This window comes from Microcebus murinus, chromosome 11 (assembly GCF_040939455.1).
Source record: "Microcebus murinus isolate Inina chromosome 11, M.murinus_Inina_mat1.0, whole genome shotgun sequence".
NCBI lineage: Eukaryota > Metazoa > Chordata > Mammalia > Primates > Cheirogaleidae > Microcebus > Microcebus murinus.
In genome coordinates, this window is record NC_134114.1 from 28,987,406 (window position 1) to 29,011,179 (window position 23,774).

The 23,774-nt window shown below is 39.0% G+C and overlaps 1 protein-coding gene across 1 annotated transcript in view; it reads left to right on the forward strand.

Moving 5' to 3' along the window:
• Positions 1-325: 325 nt before the first annotated feature.
• EGFLAM (EGF like, fibronectin type III and laminin G domains) overlaps positions 326-23,774 on the forward strand; it is a 169,354-nt gene continuing 145,905 nt past the window's right edge. The window contains exon 1 of the mRNA XM_020290068.2: positions 326-627. Within this exon, the coding sequence (XP_020145657.1) occupies positions 531-627 (97 nt within the window). The 5' untranslated portion in view covers positions 326-530. The remainder of the gene's footprint in view (positions 628-23,774) is intronic.

The following is a 23,774-nucleotide window of genomic DNA, read 5'->3' on the forward strand; positions in this document are numbered from 1 at the left end:
CCCAAGATTTCAGGGTCTCAGAGGGTCCTAGACCCTCCACCACTTAACTCCTGTCCCGTATCTCTCGCAGTTGAAGTCGGCCCCTCCCAGGCCCCCGATCTAGGTCACCAGCGGGGAAGGGCCGAAGTGGGGGGTCCCTGGAGGGGGTGAGGGGAGGGCTGTCTGCTCCCGAGGTGGGCGAGGAGGGAAGTGTTTCAGGGCCTGCCCCTCTCACTTCCACTCGCCTGTAATTTCATCCCTGGGCCGGTCGAGCCTCCCCTCCTCCCGCGGCCCGTCCCTCCCAGTCGGCCTCCTTCGTCGCCCCCGCCCCCCGTCCCCCAACGCCCTTCTGCTCCGAGGCCGGCTTCCCTCCCGGCTGCTGTCCTGCCTCCTGCAACTCCCTGGTCGTTCCTGCTCCAGCCCTCTCTGCCCCCCACTTCTTCACCCCTGCCCGGGGGTCCAAGGAGGCCGCGTCCCCCACTCCCCCGCGGGAGACGCCCTTGCCCTGCGCGCCCGGGACTTGGAGAAACTTTGCAGGCGCCGGCGGCGAGATGGATCTAATCCGAGGCGTCCTGCTCCGGCTCTTGCTCCTGGCTTCCAGCCTGCAACCCGGCGCCGCGTCGCCCCGAGCGGCTCTCGGAAAACCAGGTAAAGCGCTCGGTCCGCCCGCGGGCACCACGCCCCGAGCGCCCCTGTCCCGCACCCTGGCGAGGACGCTGCGCGGGCGGCGCGCCGCCCCTCTCTCCCCTGACCCGCGTCAGTTTAACCCGCTTCACTTCTGCCCGGACCTGAGGAGAGACGCGAGCCTCGTCCTCCCCAGCTCAGGCGGTTCCAGGCATATTTGTTTGTTAGAAGAATGATTAATTTTCCAGACACAGTAGAGGTGGTGGTCGCTGTATTCGAACACAGAGAGCTGAGAGCCGGGGCGGCGATCTCGCTGTCTCTATTACAGCTTACTGACTTGGTATTGTCCAGAGCCCGGACATTTCCTGTTAAGTGACTGAAGGTTTGTTTGCCTCTGCCATCTCCGGTCCTGCCCACGCTCTGACTCTGCTGTTAGGATCTTCTTCCATTCTGGGGCCATTGGTTCACAAAGGAGCACCCAGTGGGTTAATTTTACAGTGTTTTGAACTCCTGTCTTTGCTCTGCTCTTTCAACAAAGATGTATGCTTTGCAGGCTGTTACAAAGGATTGGGGAGAACTTGAAACCACTGTAACTTGTTATTTCCTCTAGTTTTATAGGTAAAAAGTCTTCGTGTATTTTTGTCTACTTTGATTTGGCCTGTGTTGTGAGGTTATTCAAAGTAGAACATTCTAAGCAATAAAGTTCTAAACAATTGTTCCCCAAATAACGATTTTTATTCTTCTTTGCTGGGACCGTATTTAGAATTTTGAAAAATCTGTTTTTTCTTAGCTTACTTCGTAAGCGAGGTTGTCTTATGGGATTAATTATATCTTATGAACAATAGGAAACAATATAACTGTTTGAATGCAGTCTGCAAAACCTCACAGACAAGTGCAGTTTGTCTTCACAAATGTTTCTATGAGAAAGAGGCAAACCTATGAAAATTTATCAGAGGGCAAAGAAAATAGTCTTAGCAGGTTCCTACATGGCTGCTTAAATATTTTCACATGGCATCTCTCTATCTGGAAATATGACTTGTTGCCTTTCAGCTCTGGAAACACCTTCAGTCTTTAGGCTGTATCTCTTAAAACAAGCACCTTATTACCAGCCTTGAAATTTAGCGTTATTATCATAATCTGCACCACACTTAAATTATGAGCCATTCCATTTACGCACTGTTTAATTCATTTTGGAGCTAATAGCCGCAGTCAAAGGTAATAGTATATTTAATTGTTTCTCTTCTTGCATGCACACATTCAGGCACCTTCAAGGATTTCAATGAAGGGCTTCCTAATAACTTTCCTCCTTAAGATAACCACATCATGATCAATCACATTTTGCAGGTTTATTCACATAAAGCCATCTCATGACAATTTTTAACAAGGCATAATTATACCTATAGTTCTTAAGGCATAATTATACCTATAGTTCCAGTGTATGGAATGTTCTTTTAAGGATAGATTTGATTCCATTTAAGTAGAATTTTTAAAAAGTGTTTTACAAAAGCCTGCTGTATAAACCTGCTTATGTGGTTCACAATATTTCCTTTCTTATTTTTTGTAGTTTCTCCCCTAAAAATATTTTTTATCTGGTTAATTCAGGGTCTCATTCTGATATTCATGCCATTAATATGCCACGTTGGCCTCTTTGATTTTACTTGAAGTATAGATAGGGTTTTGATAGTGGAAACTCTACCTTTTAAATATTTTGGCATATTAATTGCATCAAATTTGATGTAGAAGGAGTTTTTAGACTAGGTTCAGCCTAGAAGAGTTTTTCATTACTTTATAATTTTATCCAGACACTGGCTTTCAGGTTGGAAAGCTGCTCAGATTAAAATGACAGCTACTTCATAAACTTCAGGGAAAATTTTCCCCCTGGGCTCATTTACATCCCTTGGAAAGACTAGTTTTTGATCCGGAAAATTGGTCCAGATTAAAAACTGAATGTGCCCTGCTTGGCTCTCATGTGAACAGCAACCAGCTAATTTATAATCTTCCCCAGACACCAGCAAATCCTGCTAGTGTCCATATGGGAATTTCTTTGTGCCTTGTTTCCTCGATAGAAATTGGTCTATGTACAGAACTTTAAAGATAGCATGGCCACCATGCAGGCATACTGGAACAGTTTTGTTTTACTTGAGTAACCCTCCCTGTCTTCTCACACCCCTAAATCTACTTTTGAAAGTACATCTTTGTTAGAGAAGTCTTGGATTCAAAATCAACCTAAAAACTCCCCATTCCTACCTACCTCTGGTGAGAAAAAATCCAAGTAGCAACTTCAAGTATGAGTATAATTTGGATCTGACACCAGCAACCACTCTCTCTACACCAAGATATTTATTCATCTTCTGGCATTGAACATTCATAAAGCAACCTCTGCATTTCTAGGTCTCACAAGAAATGACAGTTTTCAAATTAAGTCACATTAAATCATAATAACTAACACTAAGTGCATGCTACACTATTCTAAGAACTTGACATGTACTGATTTATTTAATCAACCCAACAGCCCTGTGAGATGGGTACTATTATTATCCCTGTTTTACTAAAGGGGAAAGTGTGGCTTAGAGAGGTTAAATATCTTAACCCAAGGTTATACAACTATTAAACAGTAAGTGGTGAAATGGGAATTTAGGCTCTGATATTCAGGACCAGAGGTTGAGTCCACAGCTGCCCAGTTTGCAGAGGTATGTAGCCTGTCTAGTGGCTGTCCCTGCTCAAGGCTAAAGAGGGAAGCTCCCATGGGACAGAGCCCTGGAGGCCAGGCAGAGGATGTTGCCTCTGCTGTTGTGTGCGGGGAGCCTAAGTTGCTCATGAACATTTGCATGTGGGATATGCCCAGTCCTCAAAAGACAACGGAGTGTGTGTGATAATGACAGGAAGTTTTGGAAGCTACTGTCTCCTGACCTCATTTATAACAATCAAGGGGTGTAGCCTTATGGGATGATGACGACCCATTTGCTTCTCTTGTCGAACTCCTGAGGATTAAGTCTTGTGGGGGCCAGGGGGTCCACTACAGTACCTGGAGGTAGGAAAAGGGGCCTCTGAAGGTTGGGAAGGTACAGGGCCCTGTGCTTTCCTGAGGCCTTCAGGGTGTAGAAACACAATTTATTGGAAGGAAGTAAAAAAACCCTCATTTTGCAACTGAGCTGAGGGTGACTTGCCCAAGTTAATATCAGAAGCTGAGCTGGGACTTTAGTACCTAGATGTCCTACCCTCCTGAGTCGTTTCTAGACTAACGCTTCTCCTTTTTGGAGTCCCACTAGGAAGCGCAGTAGGAATGCTGTGCTTTTGAGGGAGCCAGTAGGGCACGGGAAATCCAGATGTTTGGGAAGCCAGCGTGCAACAAGCCACTCATATTCCCACGGGCAGACTGGCAACTCTTGCCCTTATTATTATCATTTTTAAAGTCAGATTTATTGAGGTATAATTTACATATAATAAAGTTCACCCTTTTCAGATGTAGAGCTTGATGATTTCTAACAACATAGACAGTAATGGAATATAGAATACTTTTGCCCCCCCCAAAAAAAAATTCCCTTGTGTTCCTTTATAGAAAATCTATCCCCCTCCTAGTCCCTGGTAACCACTGATCTAATTTCTGTTCCTTTAGTTTTGCCGCTTCCAGAATGTCATATTTTGTGTCTTCCTTCTTTCATTTAGCATAATGCTTTTAAGACCCTTCCATGTTGGTGCACACATCAGTAGTTCCTTTATTATTGCTGAGTAGTGTTCCGTTATAGACCATAGGTTACCACAGTTTGTTTAACTCTTTGCTAGTTAGTGGACTTTTTAGTTAGTTTCAGTTTTAGGCTGTTATATAAAGTTGCTATAAACATTCACATACAAGTCTTTGGGCAGATACATGTTTTCATTTCTCTTAGTAAGTAGAAGTGGAATCATTTGCATATGTCAGGTGTATATTGAACTTTACAAGAAATCACCAAACTGTTTTCCAAAGTGTCTGTACCATATTATACTTCTACCAGCAACGATAATCCTCTATAGCACTTGATACAGTTGGTTTTTTGTTTGCTTTAGCTATTCTAATAGGTGCGTAATAGTGTCTCATCACAGTTTTAATTTGCATTTCCCTAATGACTATTTATATTTAACATTTTTAATGCATTTATTTGTCATCTAAATCTCTTCTTTGATGAAGTTATTGTTTAAATCTTTCACTGATATTTTAAAAATTGGGATGCTTGTTTTCTTATTATTGAGTTTTGAGTGTTCTTTGTATATTCTGGATGCAAGTCCTTTATCAGATATGAGTTTTGTAAATATCAGCTTCCAGTATGTGGGTTGTCTTTTTATTTTCTTAATGGTGTTTTTCAAAAAGCAGATTTAAATTTTGATAAAGTCCAATTTATCTTTTTTTGTGGTGACTCATGCTTTTGTTTTAAGCTTAACTCATGGTTATGATGATGTTTCCCTATGTTTTAGTCTAGAAGCTTTTTAGGTTTTACATTTAGGTCAAGAATTCATTTTGAGTTAATTTTTGTATGAAGCATAAGTTAAGGTTTATTTTCCTTTGTTTGGATATATTGGCTTTGTTTTGTAAGAGTTCTTGTGCTTGGTGGCAAGAGATGGTGTCTCAGAGGCAAAGTGATCTCTGGCACTAGTAAGTCTTTCTCATATCTTCATGCAGTAGATAGAAGCTGGAGAACTGGATGTGGGTCCTGCCTTTACTCCCGCCTGTCCAGCTTGCCTGAGGTCTCAGGGTCAGTGGGAGGTCAAGTCAGGGTTCAGAGTTGAAGATTTTCCCTAGAGAATCTGGGGTCCACAGTCATCCTTAGTGAAGTACAGGTATCTGATCTTTTCATTTCAGCTTCTTCAGTATTTGTCTACCCATATAATTGAACTAAAATAAAGATCTAGGGAAACTCAGAATACAAAACTAAAAGCCTAGAAGACAAGACTTAGCTCGCCAGCAATACATTTTGTTGGTTGCTGGTGGAGATGCCTGCCACTCTAGTTGGTTTCTGTTGTTGCTAGTATGGGGCTGAATGGCTAAGGGGTCAGGAGCTAAGGGTTAGGTGTCATCTTGGTCTAATTCCCCAATGCCACCTTGATCAACCTAGAATTCATAAGCGATGGGTTACTTGCTCACTTGTAGATCTCATCCACGCCCTCTTCTCAAAGCATTGGGGGGGTTATCTCTTCCAGACGTCCCTCCTTGTCTTCTTTCCAGCCAACTATACTTCATTACAGTGCTGATTGCTAATAAAGGTTGTCTTGCTTCTTGGGGAAAGCTGGAGCTCACAGAGGTCACAGGAAAATATATATATATATATATATATATATATATATATATATATCCTCTTAGCTATATATATATGGTACAAGGATATGCATATAGACATGTGTGTGATATGTCTATATCTATATCTGTGTCTGTGTCCCCAGCAGCTAACTACTAGTGCCCCATGAAATTCAGACACTATGGCAGAAATGTTTCCCTCTGACTCTTCCTTCCATCAACATTCCTCCTACTCTTGTTGGTTTCTACATCATATCTAATCCCTACAGAGAAGCACTTCTCTTTCTGACTCTCTCATTGTCTTTCTTCTGTCAATCTCTTCCTTTTTCTCTCTCTCTCTTTCCTTTGATTCCCTGTGAGGTAAAGGGACAGAGAAATCAAGGTCAGAGGTAGATATAGTTTAACATGAAGCAGGACTTATTTATCAGAATTCTTCCTCAAGGAAGAATGGTTTGGCCAGAAAGGAGCTGAGTGGTGTTTTTTATTTTTGTTTTCTTGCTCAGAGCCCAGGGCTTTAATAACCTTAGAATTCTTCCAGGAATAGTTGTCCAACTCTTCATGGCTTACAGAAGCCCAGAAGTGGTCCAGCAATTTCAACAATTAGATTCTAGAAGACAGGGGTTCAAGCGTGTCAAGCTGAGGTGGAACCTCAGCTAACACAGGGTTATCCTGTAGGTATCTTGTAGTCTCCTGCCTCACCCACTGGGCAAGCAGGACCAGTTTTTCCCAACTGAATGAATTATGTGAGGTCTTGTTTGCAGCAGAAAACCTCTTGAGCTGGTGAAGACCCTTGCCACTTGTCTTTGTTACTGCATGTCAGGCTGCACATATTGGGCATGCACCTGCTCTTTCAGGTGTAGAAAAAGGGAAAAGGTGAGGAGATAAGGTACAGCCTACATGGCAGTTTGTAGGGAAAACCCCTCAAACCCATCTTTGGTTCCACTGACTGTGGACCTCCCTTTCGAAGAAGGACATCCTCCCCCACCCCCCCACCCCCCACCGGTGTGTGGCTTCAGGCTCCTGAAATGAGCTGGAAGATTTTGCTGCTTTGCAGACCCCTGATCTCATGGTGGGGAGAGACTCAGACGAGTGGAATCAAACTTCGGCCAGGAGAGGGTGCACTTTCCAGAGCTGGTTTTGTGCAGATCTCCTACCTCAGGAGGTTTCAGATCCCTGACCAACCAAGTATTAATAATTTCTGAACTTCCTATGTGGATGTGAATTTTTAGAGTGCAACCCAAGCATCTGCCTTTTTAAAACAAGAACCTCAGGTGACTCGACGTGGGTGGTTCACGGTCCATACTTTGGGTTCTCCACTGCCTGCCTTCCCTTGGTACCGCCACTCCAGACACTCCCTTGCTACACCAGCAGCCTCCCCTTCCTTCATCCACACCAAGCTGTGACTGCTAGCGACTACGTGTTACTCTGGACATCTGCATTTTAACCAGAACAACCCTGTGCGGAGACTCTCAGCTGCCTGCACAAAGGAGGGAAGCCCTGCAGTGGTGTCAACAAAAAGCCACCCTATACCAACCCTTCTATATAACCCACCCCAACCCCAGCTTGTTCTTTCAGCCTCCACATCTGGTTTCTCATGGCTGAGTAGGAAGGTCTGGGTGAGGGCACACACTGATTCCACATTTATATTCCACAAATTTGGGTTCAAGTTCTGAGACTTTTTTGTTTTTTACTTAGTGACATTGCGCAAGTTATATAAGCTCTGTAAGCTTTGGTTTCCTCCTCTATAAAAATAAGATAAGGAGAGAACCTACCATATAGGGTTCCTGGGAAGATTCAGTAAGGCAATGCACATACCAGAGCATTAAAAAGGATTAGAAGACTGAAGTTTGAAGGCAATATTTAAGAAACTGGGACCGTTTAATCTAAAAGGAAGAAAAACCTGAAAGAATGTCTATATTTCCAGGGATCAGAAGTAATAAATATAGTCCTGTATGATTTCATATACTTTTATCCTTTTCCATACATGTCAATGTATGATTACATGTGATTTAGTTTGTAGTGAGTTGTACAATGTTGCAGATAAATTAATTCACAAATCGGAAAGACTCTCTGGTCTACCACATGCCTTGAATTTTGGTTTTGAAAACCAAGCTGATTTTGCCTGGTAATTGCGTTGGGGGACAGTTTTGTGGGATTTGGTAGGGGGGAACATGTGTTCCTAAAAAAGAATTGTCTGTTCCTAAAAAAGACTTGTCTAGACTGGTAAGCTACTGGGAGTCAGTAAACGTCTCCATGAAGTCAGAGAGTTAAGAAATGGTTCAAGTTTTGCTCATTGATCAATTGATTGGAGTAATTTCAGAGCCACTAACAGAGACATGGAAAGATAGACTGTGCTCATTCAGTACACTTCCTACCAGATAACCCCACCAGCTTATTTTAAGAGTCAAAGAAAATAAAGCAGACTTTATTTGAAAGAGTTGAAATGCTACATAAGGATAGGATATTATTATCTAACAATAGTCATAGTAACTGTTATTACTTAAACCAACCAGACCAAGGAAGGATATACTTTCTCATGCTTCTATCTCTTTTCCGTATTCCCCTTCTCCATTCCCCTAAAGACACTTGACAATTCTTTCTTGTCTGACTCTGCAAATCCTGAGCAATTTATATTTTAACACTTGTGTTTGCTGACAGGGCACCCAAAATCCCGAATCAGATTTAATGCAATGTTAATGCTATTTATTTTTCCTGGTGCAATAAGTTTATATTAGCCATTTAACAGTTTACATTGTGCAAAAGGAGTTGTATCAGCAACACTTTTCTATAACATCTGGGAAGTGGAAACATAATACTTAAATACAACCTGAGTTTAAAGCCTTCCATGGACAGATGGCTAATTTTATTGATCTAATCTTACACACAGGAATAGATCCCATGATTCTTTGCTCGTAATTCTTAGAGTGAGCAGAGAAATAAATAAAATGGGTGATGGCTGTGAATTAGGCACCTGTTATATTGCCTGTGATTTATTTTTTAAATACTTCAATATAAACAGTGACTGTGTGAATTACTTTAATTCCTACCCTAGGGGAGCTTAGTTGACACTTGAGGTAATTCAGGCTAGAAGACACCACTCTGGTATAAGAGTTTACATCTATTTTCATGTCTTGGTGACTGTGCTGTACCAGTGGTTAAATATTTGGAACTTCACCTCAGCCATAGGCAGGAATCCACACTCCTGGGTTGGTTAGTTATCATTTGAAAAACTTTATTATGAAGTTCAAAGTGGCTGCAAAAATGCTTAGAATGATGTTATCAAATCTTCTCACCAGAGGGTTTGCTAATTAGCTAGCGTAAATTATGTTAGATACAATGTTTTCATTGGTGAAATGTGTGATTAGCTAGAAAGATTATGCATGTCACTCTGTTTTTGTGTGGATAAAGAGTAAGAATCCAGCAAGCCCAGCAGTCTAGCCACTTTGGGTGGCTGATTGGAGCTAGAGCTCCATTCAGTTTTGCATTTCTCTCAGGTTAACAGTAAACTCATTTGCCTGCTACTGCACCCCATGGTTTGCTGATGGATATTGATGTATGTCTCTCAGCAGATACAAGCAGATATTTGTATTAATCGGAGTAATTAACACTATCTGCTGTAACAAAGAACTCCAAATCTTGATGGCTTATTTTTCATTTATTCTAGGTCCAAAGTGGATGTTCCTGGTTGGTTGGGCAGCCTTTCTGGGCTACTCCCCTCCAAATGGTGACGTGAAGACCTTCTTAGTCATTCTATCTGACTCAGGTCTTCCAGTCACCACTTGGAGATACTGCCATCTTGTAATACCACCACCTTTGAAATGGACCTCCAATGGGGGAGGTAAAGAGAAAGAAGGCTTGTGTGAGAGATTTTATGTGCCAGATCAGAACACGATCTGTGGCCACAACCTAACTGAAATGTAGTTCAGTTGTATGCACAAGAAGAAAATGAACCCAGTGTGGTGGGCTGTCTCTGATGCAGTGTTTTGGAGTTCCTAAAAGGACAAAGAAGAGACATCACCAAATTTATGAGAGCATGTTGTATGATAATTTTTGTGCCCTCTTGTCCATGTATATTAGTATATGGGGTAGAGTTTGGCCTAGAATTTGCTTTCATTGTAGTGTCCAACCTGGTTGAAAAGTGAATTGTTACTATTTATCTTTACTTGTTGGAGGCCGCTGCAATTTAGCAAAAGAACCTAAAAGCTAAGCAGTCAAATTGACTTAGGTCTGTTTGCAGTAAGGTCCAAATACATATATGGATAAGTGAACATATGCTATATGTTACTAAATATTTCCTACATTTTACAAAGAGTAAAAATAACTTTAAAAAGTAACAAAACTACCCAATGGACTAAATAGAGTGAATTTCTAAGGCACCTCAACTAGAGCTCTAGTCCACTGACCCCAGTTTTTTAGAAGTTCCTTGTGTTTGTATCCCACAACAAAAAGAACTGTTCATGGTAGAATAACTTATTCAGTGAAAGATGCTTCTTAAAGTATAAATATCAGGCTTTTCTAGACAACACAGCCTGCTTTGATGAGGATAAGGCTGAAGATGGTGTGTGTAGATTGATCCCAGTGAAAATAAATTGATATATTTTGTTGAGCCATTGCACTTTTCAAAGAACTTTCCTAGAAATGATCTCATCTGATCTTTGTAATCCTTGCCCCACTAGGAAGTCAGGGCAGAAGACTTAGCAAAAAGGAAAAAGGCTTAGCCAGGACATGAACCGAGGTTGTCCAATCCTTTGTTTCTTTGCACCAGCTCAGAGGTGTTTCTGCAGCAAATGGATGAGTGTGATCATCATGGCATGCCGGAGTTTAGCTCTGCAGCCGAGAGGGACCTCGTCAACAAGACATCCTCCTCATCCAGACTTCACTTAGAAAGGCTCCATGTATGTCATGAGACACTGTAGAGTGACCTAGACTGTTTCCAGTCATGTTCCTGGGTGGTTGGCGTGCTGGGAAAGTGGCTAGTTTTGCAAAATACTTGATGATGATGGGGGTGTTGGCAACTAAGAAGCAGCTGTAGCAGCTGGAGGCTATTCCCAGAATCTTCCCAGGTGCTTCCTATAGATGACCCTTTCTGGATCTCAGGGACCACTCAGATGACTCAGCCTTGCTTTGACCCTTCCCATTGCTCCACTATTCAGCCATCCTTTTTAGTAGCAAATATATTTGCTAGACTTGCAATGTGGCATATTTCAAGGTTTATCATTCCAGTCTCAAGCCTTTCTGTTAGTTTCTCAAACATTTCTTTGATGTTCTGGAAATTCCTAATTGGTGTAAATAAGCCATTAGATTGAAAATAGAAGCATTCATTGATATCTGCTTTAAAGTAATTGATAGGCTTAGCTACAACTTATACATATAATACATATCCCTTTAGTTTGGAGGAATTGTAAAAAGACTCCAATCAGACAGACCTGGGTTTGAAATCTAGCTTAAAATTTATTGCTGTCTTGGTCTCAGAGTAACTTAATCTCTTTATGACTGAAGTTTAAGATTCATAATACCTACCACAAGAATTTTGTGTGATAAATGGGAAATTATGATGAATGAAGATACACCTACAAAAGTACCTAAACATTTGGTACATAATGGACACTCCAAAATTAGTACTTATTAATTAGTTTCATAATGTTTTATAGAGTTTATATAGTGGTAGAGATGTTAGCTTTTCCATATCTGATATAACCTTAAATATTGACAACATTGACGCAAATGTATAATTGAGCTTAGTGACCATGAAAATGGAAATGAAATGAATTGCATTTCCTTAATTTCATATGATGGATTCTTGGAGTTTATTTCTCCAAATGATGACTTTTGGTGTCTATATTAGTTAGTCATAAAGTTCATATCATTGATGAAAGACTTAGAGTCAACTTTGAGTTTAATAAAAACAGCTAACATTTGCTTTGGGCTTTGTACAAAATCAAGAAGAAAAGACCAAACCATTGAAGTAATACTAGATTTTCAGGTATAAGTTATATGGCTCCCTAACCAAAAAGAGGTTATTTGCAGTTGGGATAACAAAATGTTTCTTAGCTACTTTTTTACTGCAATATTAAAAAAATAAATGTAAAAGATGCTATTTCTATGATGTCTTCTCTCTCCCCATTTTGATGAAACTGTACTGTCTGTCAGAATAATTGTCCTCAAATGCAGTTTTAATCCTGTCACTCTTGTGTTTAATATTCTTTTCTGTCTCACTACTGCCTTCTAAACTCTAAAGCTGAGCATCTGAAGCCTGTCACAATATAGCCCCAACTTACTTTCTTGTCTTCTCACTGAATACATTCCTATATTCCAGCCAAGCTAGATTATTTGCTATTCCATAGGCATCCTCTTCACTTTCCCAGTGCTGAATTGTCTGCATGTTGATCTGACCCCTTGGAATATCCTTCCCTTATCTCTGTCCAAGTAAATGCAATGACTCTTCAAAGCATGGCTCAATTGCCTCCTGTTCTGCAAATTCTTTGTGTACTCTCCTAGCCAGAAGCCATCCTTCTCTTCTCCCATTCTACTTTATATTATGTTATCTGAGCACCTGACCCATGTCTTCTATTAGATTTGTAACTTTGTCAAGAAAAGCAACATGACTTCTCTACCTTTGTATCCCCTCCATTGCCTAATGTAGTGTCTTGCATGTAGTTGACCCTTCACAGACAGCTATGGAATGGAAAACGATGGCCTCATTTCGGGCAAATATGTTTTCACATTATGTGATTAATTTGATCCTACTCCCAGCTCCCAAGTTAATTTCAAATAGGAAAGGTGTCTCTTCCATGTGTCAACATTTTTGCTCAACCTATGCAGATATTTGAAAACCCACACTGCAGTATAATTTAGAGAAGGAACGCCCCAGGGAGTCACTCTGCAGCAGTATGTAATTTAAATCCCACCTAGTTGCTGCTAAAGGCTATTGGAATTGTGGAGTTTTAAGGAGACTCTGATTGAGTCCATGCTGTGAAATATGTCATTTTCAATACTCAGAGAACAGGTAGAGTTTAAGGTAACACTTGGGGCTGCTTCAGACCTGCTTTTTATCATGTCTTTGAAGGTTAAAAAGCAAAGGCAATACCATTTATTCATACATCAAAAGATAGTGGATGAGGAGGGGTTAAAATAGTACAATGTTCAACACCCCACCTTCCTCTATTTGTCTTTAAAATCAAAAGAAAATGAGATGTGCCAGAATGGCATCAGGTATGATTGAAAAGGTCAGGTTGCAGGAGAGGGGATAAAGCTAGTCCATCTGCCTTAATGAGATCTGACTGTGATGTCGTAAGTAAAACAGTACTCCAGTTCTTCCACATTCTTCTTCAGTTTTATCGTGCTGACCCTGGCTTGCTTATGAAGATCAATTCTGTAATCCCTTGAAAGTAAAGCAGTCAAAAGCTAGAGTGTTTGCAAAGGATTTTTCTGTCTTTGTTTTGTTAAGGACCAACATGCCTGATAAAATGAATGCTCCTGGGCTGTGCTATATTGAAAGCAATCAATTGATTGAAACATTCATCAGTTGGCTCTTGAGGTGTGTGTGTGTGTGTGTGTGTGAGTGTGTGTGTGTGTGTGTATCTCCTAAAAGTAAACTGCATTTTAGTAGCAATTAATAATGACCTAAGTAAATTATATGATGGTGAAGTATTAGGGGGAAGTGTACTGATGTCTGAAATTTACTTTGGAATGCATCAAAAAATAAAATTTAGGAGAGGAGCGCAGTCAAGCCAATGGAATAGGACTCTTCAGTGATTGTTCCCCTGCATAAACATCAATTTTAACAACTATTCATGCATGAAAATACCTTCGCAAGAGCTAGGGACAGTAGGTGAGATACCATTGTACTTAGTTTAGCATAATAATAATGAAAAACACATTGAAGAAGGTAGAAAGGACATTTTACATCACCCATGTCACCTCTTCCCCATCCCCAGGGAGCACAGTGTAGAGAGAGGTGGTATCCACTTGGGGGAAAGAAAAGGAAGTAACCATAGGGCTTTGCCTTGTACCTCAATACCAGGCCCACCACAGTAAAACTCAGCACTGGGCAGACTCCTGTGGCCTCTGACCCCAGGCTGATACCCATGGATTGAGTCTCTAGACCTACTCTGATACCAGATGGGAACTCATAGCCCTTACAAGATAGACTCAAGTTCCAGCCTATAGCACTGCTGGGCAACTACAGAGCCTTGGACTCCAAATAATCCACAGTGACAGGAAGGCCTTAGAAGCCATGGGCATCAGGTATGCCCCAGTGTTGTACTAGCTTCAGTGTCCATGGGCTTTGAGTGTGCCTCAGCACACTATCAGCTATTCCAGTCCAATGCTGTGCCAGCTTTGGCAGTGATGGGATTCCAGTTTGCTGCAGCAGCAGTTAGTGTGCCTGCAACACTGCAATGTCTTCAGCAGTCATAGGCTTAGGGACCTTACCAGATGACCTTCCCAGAATCTCTAGACAGGCTGACTGTTGAAGGGCATTCACAGATAAAGCCAGACTATGAACACTAGAATAAGTACCAACTTCTTTAATGTGCAGACATTGACACACCACCATAATGACTGAGAACAATCAGAGAAACATGATATCATGAAATGGAGAAAATAAGGTATCAGTGACTGAACCTCAAAAAGATAAATATTATGAACTTCCTGACAAAGAATAAAATAATTTTAATGAAGTTCAACAAAGTTCAAGAAAATGCCAAGAAAAACTTCAACAAAATAAAGAAAAGAATAAGTGATGATGTTGAAACATTTAAGAGATGGAAATTAAAAAGAAGGAGGAGGAGGAAGTAGAGGAGGAGGAGAAGGGGTAGGGGAAGAAGAAGAAAGAAGAAGGAAGAAGAAAGCAAAAGAAATCCTGGAGCTGAAAAATATAATGAACAAAATGAAAAATGCAATAGAGAGTTTTATTTTGATTAAGCAGAAGAAACAATCTGTAACCTCAAAGTTTATTTGAAAATATACAGTTAGAAAAGAAAAAAGAAAAAAAGAATGAACAAGAATGAAGATAGCTTATAAGATTTATGGAATAGCATCAAAAGAACAAATGTACAAGTCATTGGTATTCAAGAGGAAATAGAAGAAAGATAAAGTGGTAAAAAGTTTATTTGAAGAAATAATAGCAGGAAACTTTCCAAACTTTGAGGAAGATATAATTATTCAGGTACAGGAAGATCAAAAATATCCAATCACATTAAATCCAAATAAAGCTACCCCAAGACATATTATAATCAAGCTGTCAAAGATCAAAGACAAAGAGAGGATCCTGAAACTGGCAAGAGAAAAGAAGCAAATAACATATAAGGGAATTACAGTATGCCTAGAAGCAGACTTCTCAGCAGAAACCTTACAGGCCAGGAGAGAGTGGGGATATATATTCAAAGTTTTGAAGGAAAAAAATTTCCAACTAAGAATATCATACCCCAAAAAGTTGTGCTTCAGAAATTAAAGGTAGATAAAGACTTTCCCACACAAAGAAAAGCTGAGGAAATTTATCACAACCAGAACTGTCTTAGAAGAATTGCTAAAGGGAGTTCTTCAACCTGAGAGAAAAGGATGTTAATGAGTAACGCAAAAACATCTGAAAGTATAAAACTCTCTAGAAAGAGCAAGAACACAGTTAAATTCAAAATACTTTAATATTATAACAGTGATGTATAAATCATTTATACCTTTAGTATTAAGGTCAAAATATAAATTTATTAAAATTAATAATAACTATAATAATTTGATAAGGGATATGCAATATAAAAAGATACAAATCGTGACATCAAAAATTTCAAATATGTAGGGGAAATGGAGTTAAAGTGTTGAGGTTTTTTGTGTGTGTGTTGTCAAAGTTATGTTGTTATCAGCTTAAAATAACCTGTTATGTTATCAGCATAAAATAACCTGTTATAACTATGAGATATTTTTCTATTTTTGTGAGACTCATGATAACTACAAAGCAAAAACCTATAATATATACATTAAAAACAAAAAGCATGATATTGAAAGTACTACTGGAGAAAATTATTTAACTACAAAGGAAGACAGTAGGAAAGGAAAAAAGGACCTACAAAACAACTAGAGAACAATTTATAAAACGGCAGTAGTGAATGCTTACTGATCAATAATTACTTTGAATGTAATTGGATTAAATTCTCTAATTAAAAGACATAGAGTTGCTGAATGGAGTAAAAAACAAGAGCCATCTAAAATGCTGCCTACAAGAGACTCGCTTCAACTTCAAGAACAAAGGCTGAAAGTGAAGGGGTGGAAAAAGATATTCTATGCAAATGGAAACCAAAAGGGAGCAGGAGCAGATACACTTATATCAGATAAAATAGATTTTAAGTAAAAAATAATAAAAAGAGACAAAGAAGGTCTTTTTATAATGATAAAGGGATCAATTCAGCAAGAGGATATAACGATTGTGAATATATGTGCAGCAAACATCAGAGGACCTAGTATATAGAGCAAATATTAATAGATCTGAAAGACAAGATAGACTGCAATACAATTAATAGTAGGGGACTTTAACATCCCACTTTTAGCAATGGATAAATTATCCAGATAGAAAATAGCAAAAACATCCCCCAAAAACAAAAACCCAAAGCAAGCAAACAAACAAATAACACTGGATACCACTTCAGTACAGCACTCACCGACTCGAAACCTTGCCCACAGCCGGCACTCATAGTCCGCATGATAGTTTGTGCTGTGCATTGATGACGAATCCGTTTTGCTCTTGTGTGATGAGGAAAGCTTTAAAGCACTGAAAGCTTGTTTTACTTTACAGGCAGCTTTGCTTGTAATGTAATCAGAATAGGTAACATATACATATATGTTTTCATTATGATATTTTTAAATGTTCACAATTTTATTTTGATAAATGAAAAATTAGAAAAATCATATCACATCTGTCACCTAAAGTCGACACTCGGCTGTGTGCATTCATCTGTGGCTTTCGACTATAGTCGAGGCTGCTACCTCGAAGTGGTTAAACTGCACGCTAGACCAAATGGACCTAATAGACATATAAAGAACATTCTGTCCAACAGTTTCAGAAAACACATTCTTCTCAACCACATATGAAACATTCTCCAGGATAGATCATATGGTAGGCTACAAAACAAATCTTAACAAATTTAAGAAGATTAAAATTATATCCTCAACAAAATATTAGCAAACCAAATTCAGCAACACATTAAAAAATCATTCATGATGATAAAATGGGATTAATCCTAGGGATGCAAGAAAGGTTCAACATAAGCAAATCAGTAAACCTGATACATCATGTTAACAGAATGAAGGACAAAATTATATGATCATCTCAATAGATGTAGAAAAAGTATTTGAAAAAATTCAACATCCCTTCATTATAATAACTCTCAAAAAATTAGGTATAGAAGGAATATACCTCAACACAATAAAGGCCACATATGGCAAACACACAGCTAATATACTAAACGGAAAAGTTGAAAGGCTTTTTTCTTAGTTCTAGAACAAGACAAGGATGTCCACTTTTTCTACTCTTATTCTTCATAGTACTAGAAGTTCTAGCCAGAGCAATTAAGCAAGGTAAATAAAAAGCATCCAAAATTTAAAAGAAAGAAGTCAATTTCATTTATAATAGCTACAAAAATTTAAATACTTAAGAATAAATTTAACCATGGAGGTGAAAGCTCTCTACATTGAAAACTATAAAACATTGATGAAAGAAATTGAAGAAGACACAAATAAATGAAAAGATAACCTGTGTTCATGGATTGGAAGAATTAATATTGTTGTAATGTCTTTACTACTCAAAATGATCCACAGATTCAGTGCCATCTTTATCAAAATATGAATGACATTCTTCACAGAAATAGAAAAAAAAAAACCTTAAAATTTATATGGAACCACAGAAGGCCCTGAATAACCAAAGCAATCCTGAACAAAAAGAATAAAGCTGGAGGCATCACACTACCTGACTTCAAAATATACTACAAGCCAAGCATGGTGGCTTACATCTGTAATCCCAGATACCTGGAAAGCTGAGGCAAGGGAATCATGTGAACCCAGGAATTCAAGGCTGCAGTGAGTTGTGATCAGCGGCAACAGAGTGAGACCCTATCTCTAAAAAGAAAAAAATATATACTTTTTAGAATGTGTATGTGGGTGTGTGTGTATACACTACAAAGCTGTAGTAACCAAACAGCATGGTACTGTTATAAAACACACACATAGACTAATGGAACAGAATAGAGAGATGACAAATAAATACATGTGTTAAAACCAGCTGATTTTTGACACAGGTGCATGTTTTTGACAAAAACATGCCATAGAGAAAGGACAGTCTCTTCAATAAATGGTGCTGGGAAGACCAGACATCCATATGCAGAAGAATAAAATTAGATCCTTATCTCTCACTGTATAAAAAAATCAACTGAAAATGAAATAAAGACCTAAATGTAAGACTAAAAACTATGAGATTACTATAAGAAAACATAGGGGAAAGCTCTATGATTTTGGTCTGGGCAATGATTTTTGCCCATTTAGTTTGATATACCCCATTTGTCTATTTTTGCCAAAGCAAAAATAGACAAATGGGGTATATCAAACTAAAAAGCTTCTGCACAGCAAAGGAAACAATCAACAAACTGAAGAGACGACCTATAGAATGGGAGAAAATATTTGCAAAGTATACATCTGATAAGAGGTTAATATCCAAAATATATAAGGAACTCAAACAACTCAATAGAAAGAAAACAAATAACCTGATTTAAAAATGGGCAAAAGATCTGAATAGACATTTCTCAAAAGAAGACATAACAAATGGCCAACAGAAATATGAAAAAATGCTCAATATCACTAATCATCAGAGAAATGCAGATCAAAACCACAATGAAATGCCACCTCACTCATGCTCGAATGACTGTTATCAAAAAGATAAGTGTTGGTGAGGATGTGTAGGAAAGGGAATCCTTACACACTATTGGTGGGAATGTGAATTAGCCTTTATGGAAAGCAGTATGGAGGTTTCTCAAAAACTTAAAATAGAACTACCATATGATCCATCAATCCCACTACTGGGTGTATATATACATATACATATATATATATATATATACATACATACATATATATATATATTCTAAAGGAAATGAAATCAATATCTTAAAGAGATATCCACCCTCCCATGTTTATTGCAGCACTATTCTCAATAGTCAAAATATGGAATCAACCATATTTTGGCTAAATAAGTGTCCATCAACAGATGAATGAGTAAAAAAAATGTGGTACATATACACAATGAGATTCAGCCATAAAAAAGGACACCCTGTCCTAGCGACAACACGGATAAACCTGGAAGGCATTATGTTAAGTGAAAAAAGCCACGTACAGAAAGACAAATGGACCTCATTCATGTGTGGAATTTTAAAAGTAGATGTAGAGAGTAGAATGGAAGTTATGAGAGACTGTGGGTGGAGAGGAGATGTTGGTTAAATGATATAGAATTACAGTTAGGTAGGAATAAGTTCAAGAGATCTCTTGTACCACATGGTGACTATAGTTAATGATGATACATTGTATTCTTGAAAAATGCAAAGAGAGTGGATGCCAAGAGTCCTCACCACAAAAATAATTATGTGAGGGAATGTGTTTGTTAATTAGCTGGATTTAACCATTCTACAATGTCTGTATATTTTAAAACATCATGTTGTACATGATAAATACCTACAATTTTATCTTTGAATTTAAAAAAAATTAAAAGGAAGGTAAACAAAACAAGATTTCCTGATGGATGAAGAGAGGGATAGATTGTTGGATATGTGATAAAGCAAGAATAGTAAAATATTAATGGCAGTATTCAGGTGGTGTGTATACACATGTTCACTCTAAAATTCTTTCACTTTCTGCATTTTTGAATATTTTTATAATAAAGTGATAGAAAAAATGAACTAAGGAAACAAATGGCTACAAATCTACCCATGAATTGTGACGTTCCCACCTGTTCTGCTCTGCACACACATACTGGTGGGTTTGCTAGGTCTGTCCCACTCTTACCCCACACTTACTTTCAGCTCTTCTCTGCCCTGCCCTCTGTCCATGGGGCTGGCCTCGCCAGCTGCATCGCCCACTCCTTTGCCCTCTGACTTCTTTGGGTTCAGCCAATGAGAGGCACGAGAGGGAGATCAAAGACAGGGAGGGAAGACAGTCTGGTTTATTTCCCTGTAGTCCCTTTCTCCCTTGGCATATCTTCCCTGGCAGCAGCTGTGTCTCCCTGCAATTGCAGCTCCTGGCCCTCCGTGCCTTCCAACTCTGGCTGGCTCCATGCCACTATTTTTTCCAGTTGCACTCTTAGCCCTAGGGGTAGTAACAGCATCTTGCTGGTGCTGGTCTCTGGGTGCATCAGTGTTTCTAGTTCTTCCTTCAAGCTGCTCACACCTCTGTAAGCAGTCTTTTAATCAAAATCTTTTTTTAAATTAAAGAACTATCTCTTCCTGCTGGGACCCTAATTGATACCTTTGGTAGTACTGCTTTGTTAATGTGTCCTATTTCTACTGTTTTCCTTCTTAGACATAACCATAAGGTTTTGATTTGTGTTTAGCCTGCATTCAGAACTTTCTGACAATCAGGTCTGATCTAGCTTAAGGCTGCCTGCTGTAAATTCATGGAGTAACTACAGCGTAAAAGAAACCTTGATCTCTGAGGATGAGCCTGTCCTCTAGGCTGAAATCTGCTGGCCACTTGGATAAGAGGATATCGGGATGGACATATTCATAGCTGCACAGTGTTGAGAAATGATTGCAGTGATATCCAGGACTCAATAGAAATTCTATGAATAAGTTCTGGAGATGTCTTGTGCAACGTTGTGCCTATAGTCAGTGATATTGCATTTTACACTTAGAAATCTGTTAGGAGGGTAGATCTTATATTAAGTGCTCTTACCACACTAAAACAAAAACAAAAATTAAAAATATATTGCTTCTGTCATAGATATGATGCTAAGTTTTGATTAATGTCTGAACTAAATAAAAAGATAAGCTAAGCATCATATGTAGCACTGCCAGACAAAATATGCGGTGTCTAGTTGAATTTGAATTTCAGATAAATAGCAATTACCTTTGTAAAAAAATTATTGGATCAAACAAATAATTTTTACTGTAGGTGTACCCACAATATTGTGTGGGACATACTTATACCCCCAAAATTATTATTTATCTGAAGTTCAAATTTAACTGGACATTCTTTGTTTCTCTTTGCTGAGTCTGAGAACTCTAATCATATCATAATCATAGTAATGTGTCATATAATATTTTCTCAATGTCTCTCATGCCTGACAGGTAATAGCCATATGTCTTTCGTAGAAGTGGCATAGGGAGGAAATTGAGCATGACATTTGGAAGAGGACTGATAGGTGTTTGAATCTGGATTCTATCTTTACCAGCTAGGCGCAGTGAGGCCAGAAAATTAACCTTCCACATGATTTACCACTTTCCCCCAATAAAATGGGTTTACTACATAAGACTTACAGATTTCTGTAAGAGTGGCCAAAAATGAATTTGCTATGCTTGATACACTATAGCTGCTAAGTAAGATAAAGTTATGTCATTGTTCTATTTATTCAAATCAAAATACATTAACTGGGAAAAAAATTCTAAGAATCCAGAGATTTGTGGACACATGTGAAATAATGGGAAGATAATTCATCTCTTAGAAAATCACCATGAACCCAAACTAACCTCATGTAACTGCGTGAATTTGACCTAAAGGGAAAGACCACGGAAAACTTGGACTCTTTCCCACTGCTGTTTAGGTTTAGCTTTTTCGCTGATTTTTATGTTCTCAATATTTTTTTAGAATCTGTTCTGATTTCTTGGCTAACAATAGCTTGTACTTTATATTCTACTGATAAATAGAGTTGAAAATGCTTACTAATCAAACTACAAAGAATTAATTAAGTCATATCCATTGTCTTAGTTTGGATTCTCCAGAAACAGAACTTAAGACAAAGATTTGAATGAAATGAAAGGTGCAAACAAAACAAACAAAGGAAAGGGGAGAAGTGAGACAAGCAATGAATATTTTCTTATCAAGCAAGTTGCAGGGTAAATGATTATGGCTTAAACTCATGGGAGAAATTCTGGAACAGGTGGTATAGAACAGGTGGTTCAGTTATCCCAACTGAGGGATGAAGGAGCTGGGGTATTGACATCAATTCTGTCAGTCCCTGGGGAGGGCAGTGAGGGGCAGGTGGTAATGTTCCAGCACTTCCAGCCTGTCAGGCTTATAGCAAAGCAGCTTCTGTGTCTTCTCAGAGAAACTCTCAGGCAAAAAGTTGCAGGTCCTAGTAGCTGGAAGTGGTGAGGCCTGAGAGGCTGTGACAAGTACTCACAGTTTGGCTCTACCCATAATTGACTAATTTTATTTGGAAACTTAAAACTGAGTAACCTTAACATTTGTACCCCCATAATATGCTGAAATAAAAAAAAAAGATTGAATGCCATTTATCATTCTGATAGACAGCCATTCCCCCCTCCACATACACAAAAGGTTTATACATAGTATTTATTATGGGAAGAAGGTAAAAGATATTTGGAAACTCTAAATTCTGAATACCAGTTCTCAGTCCCAATCTGCATTGGGATTTCAGGGGGGAAAATGCCTACTTTAGAGTACAAACTATATATAGCCTTTTGCCTGAACGACCAGTTCTCCAATAGGAGATATTCGGTAAAGGCTTGGGTTTTGGATTCCAGTATCACCACCAACAATAACTGGGGGAAAAGGCTTTATTCATTTGTGCTGAGAAGGCAGCCAGTAGGAATTAAAATTTTCATGGTTTACAGTAATGCCCTGTTGTTTAGAACTTGCTTCTAGGTCATTCACTGTTACATTGGGGAAGGAGCCATGCTTACATTTAAAGGCATGCCTTGTGCCTTTACAAAACAACAATGGTAACTAATACTTAAATAGTGCTTGCTATGTGCCAGGCACTGGTGGTAACAGCACAGCATCCTAAGGCTGGCATCATAGAATCCTAGAATTTTTGCACTAGAAGGGATGTCAGGGTTAACGGTCTAACCCTGTGTGGTCTGGGGCACATGTGTCATGCAGCTGGTTAGTGGTAGAATCGTATGGTAGTGGTAGAAACTCAGATGTGGTACAGCTTCTGGTCCATTGACTAGGTCTTCTTTCCTTTCAGATTTAGTCTTTGCTTTTACATTTAGAGTAGCCCAAGCTGCTAAGACAGTGCCATGCCTAGAGAAACAAATGACCTGTGAAAAGATTGTCCCTGCTCTCCAGTCACAGTCAAAGCTACCTTCTCAGTTCCTCCTTAGCTCCAAACTACAGGGTCTGTGAGAAGCACCAGCTTCTAAGCCACAGAGATCTGCAGATAGAGAGGCAGGGGTGTCAGGGCATAGATGGGAAGAGAGTGCATTTGCACAATGTCAAAATTCCCATCTGGAATGATCTCTTCAGCATACTCTGAAGCAAGGGACCCATGAAGGGGAAGTTGAGGGGAAATTTGTGTCATAGGACAGTGTCAGTGGCTTAGTTAATCACTTGGCTGGCCTCTCATGGTTGGGGATAACCTTGAGGAATTAATGCACTATGGCAAGGTTCCAGAACATTTTTTTAAAAACACAATTATAGTCATCCCTCGTAGAGCACTGTCTTATATAGAATTGATCATTTAGAGCCAAGGTTAGCAAACTTTTTTTGTAACAGGCCAGACAGTAAATATTTTATTTATTTTTATTTCTATTTATCAGGTGTCTGTTGCAACTACTTACTTCTGCTATTGTAGAGCAAAAGCAGCCAAATGCAAAAGCATTTGGTGGTGTGTAAATAAATGTGCATGGCTGTGTTTCAATAAAACTTTATTAACAAAAACAGGGTGAGGGCCACATTTGATCCATGGGCTGTG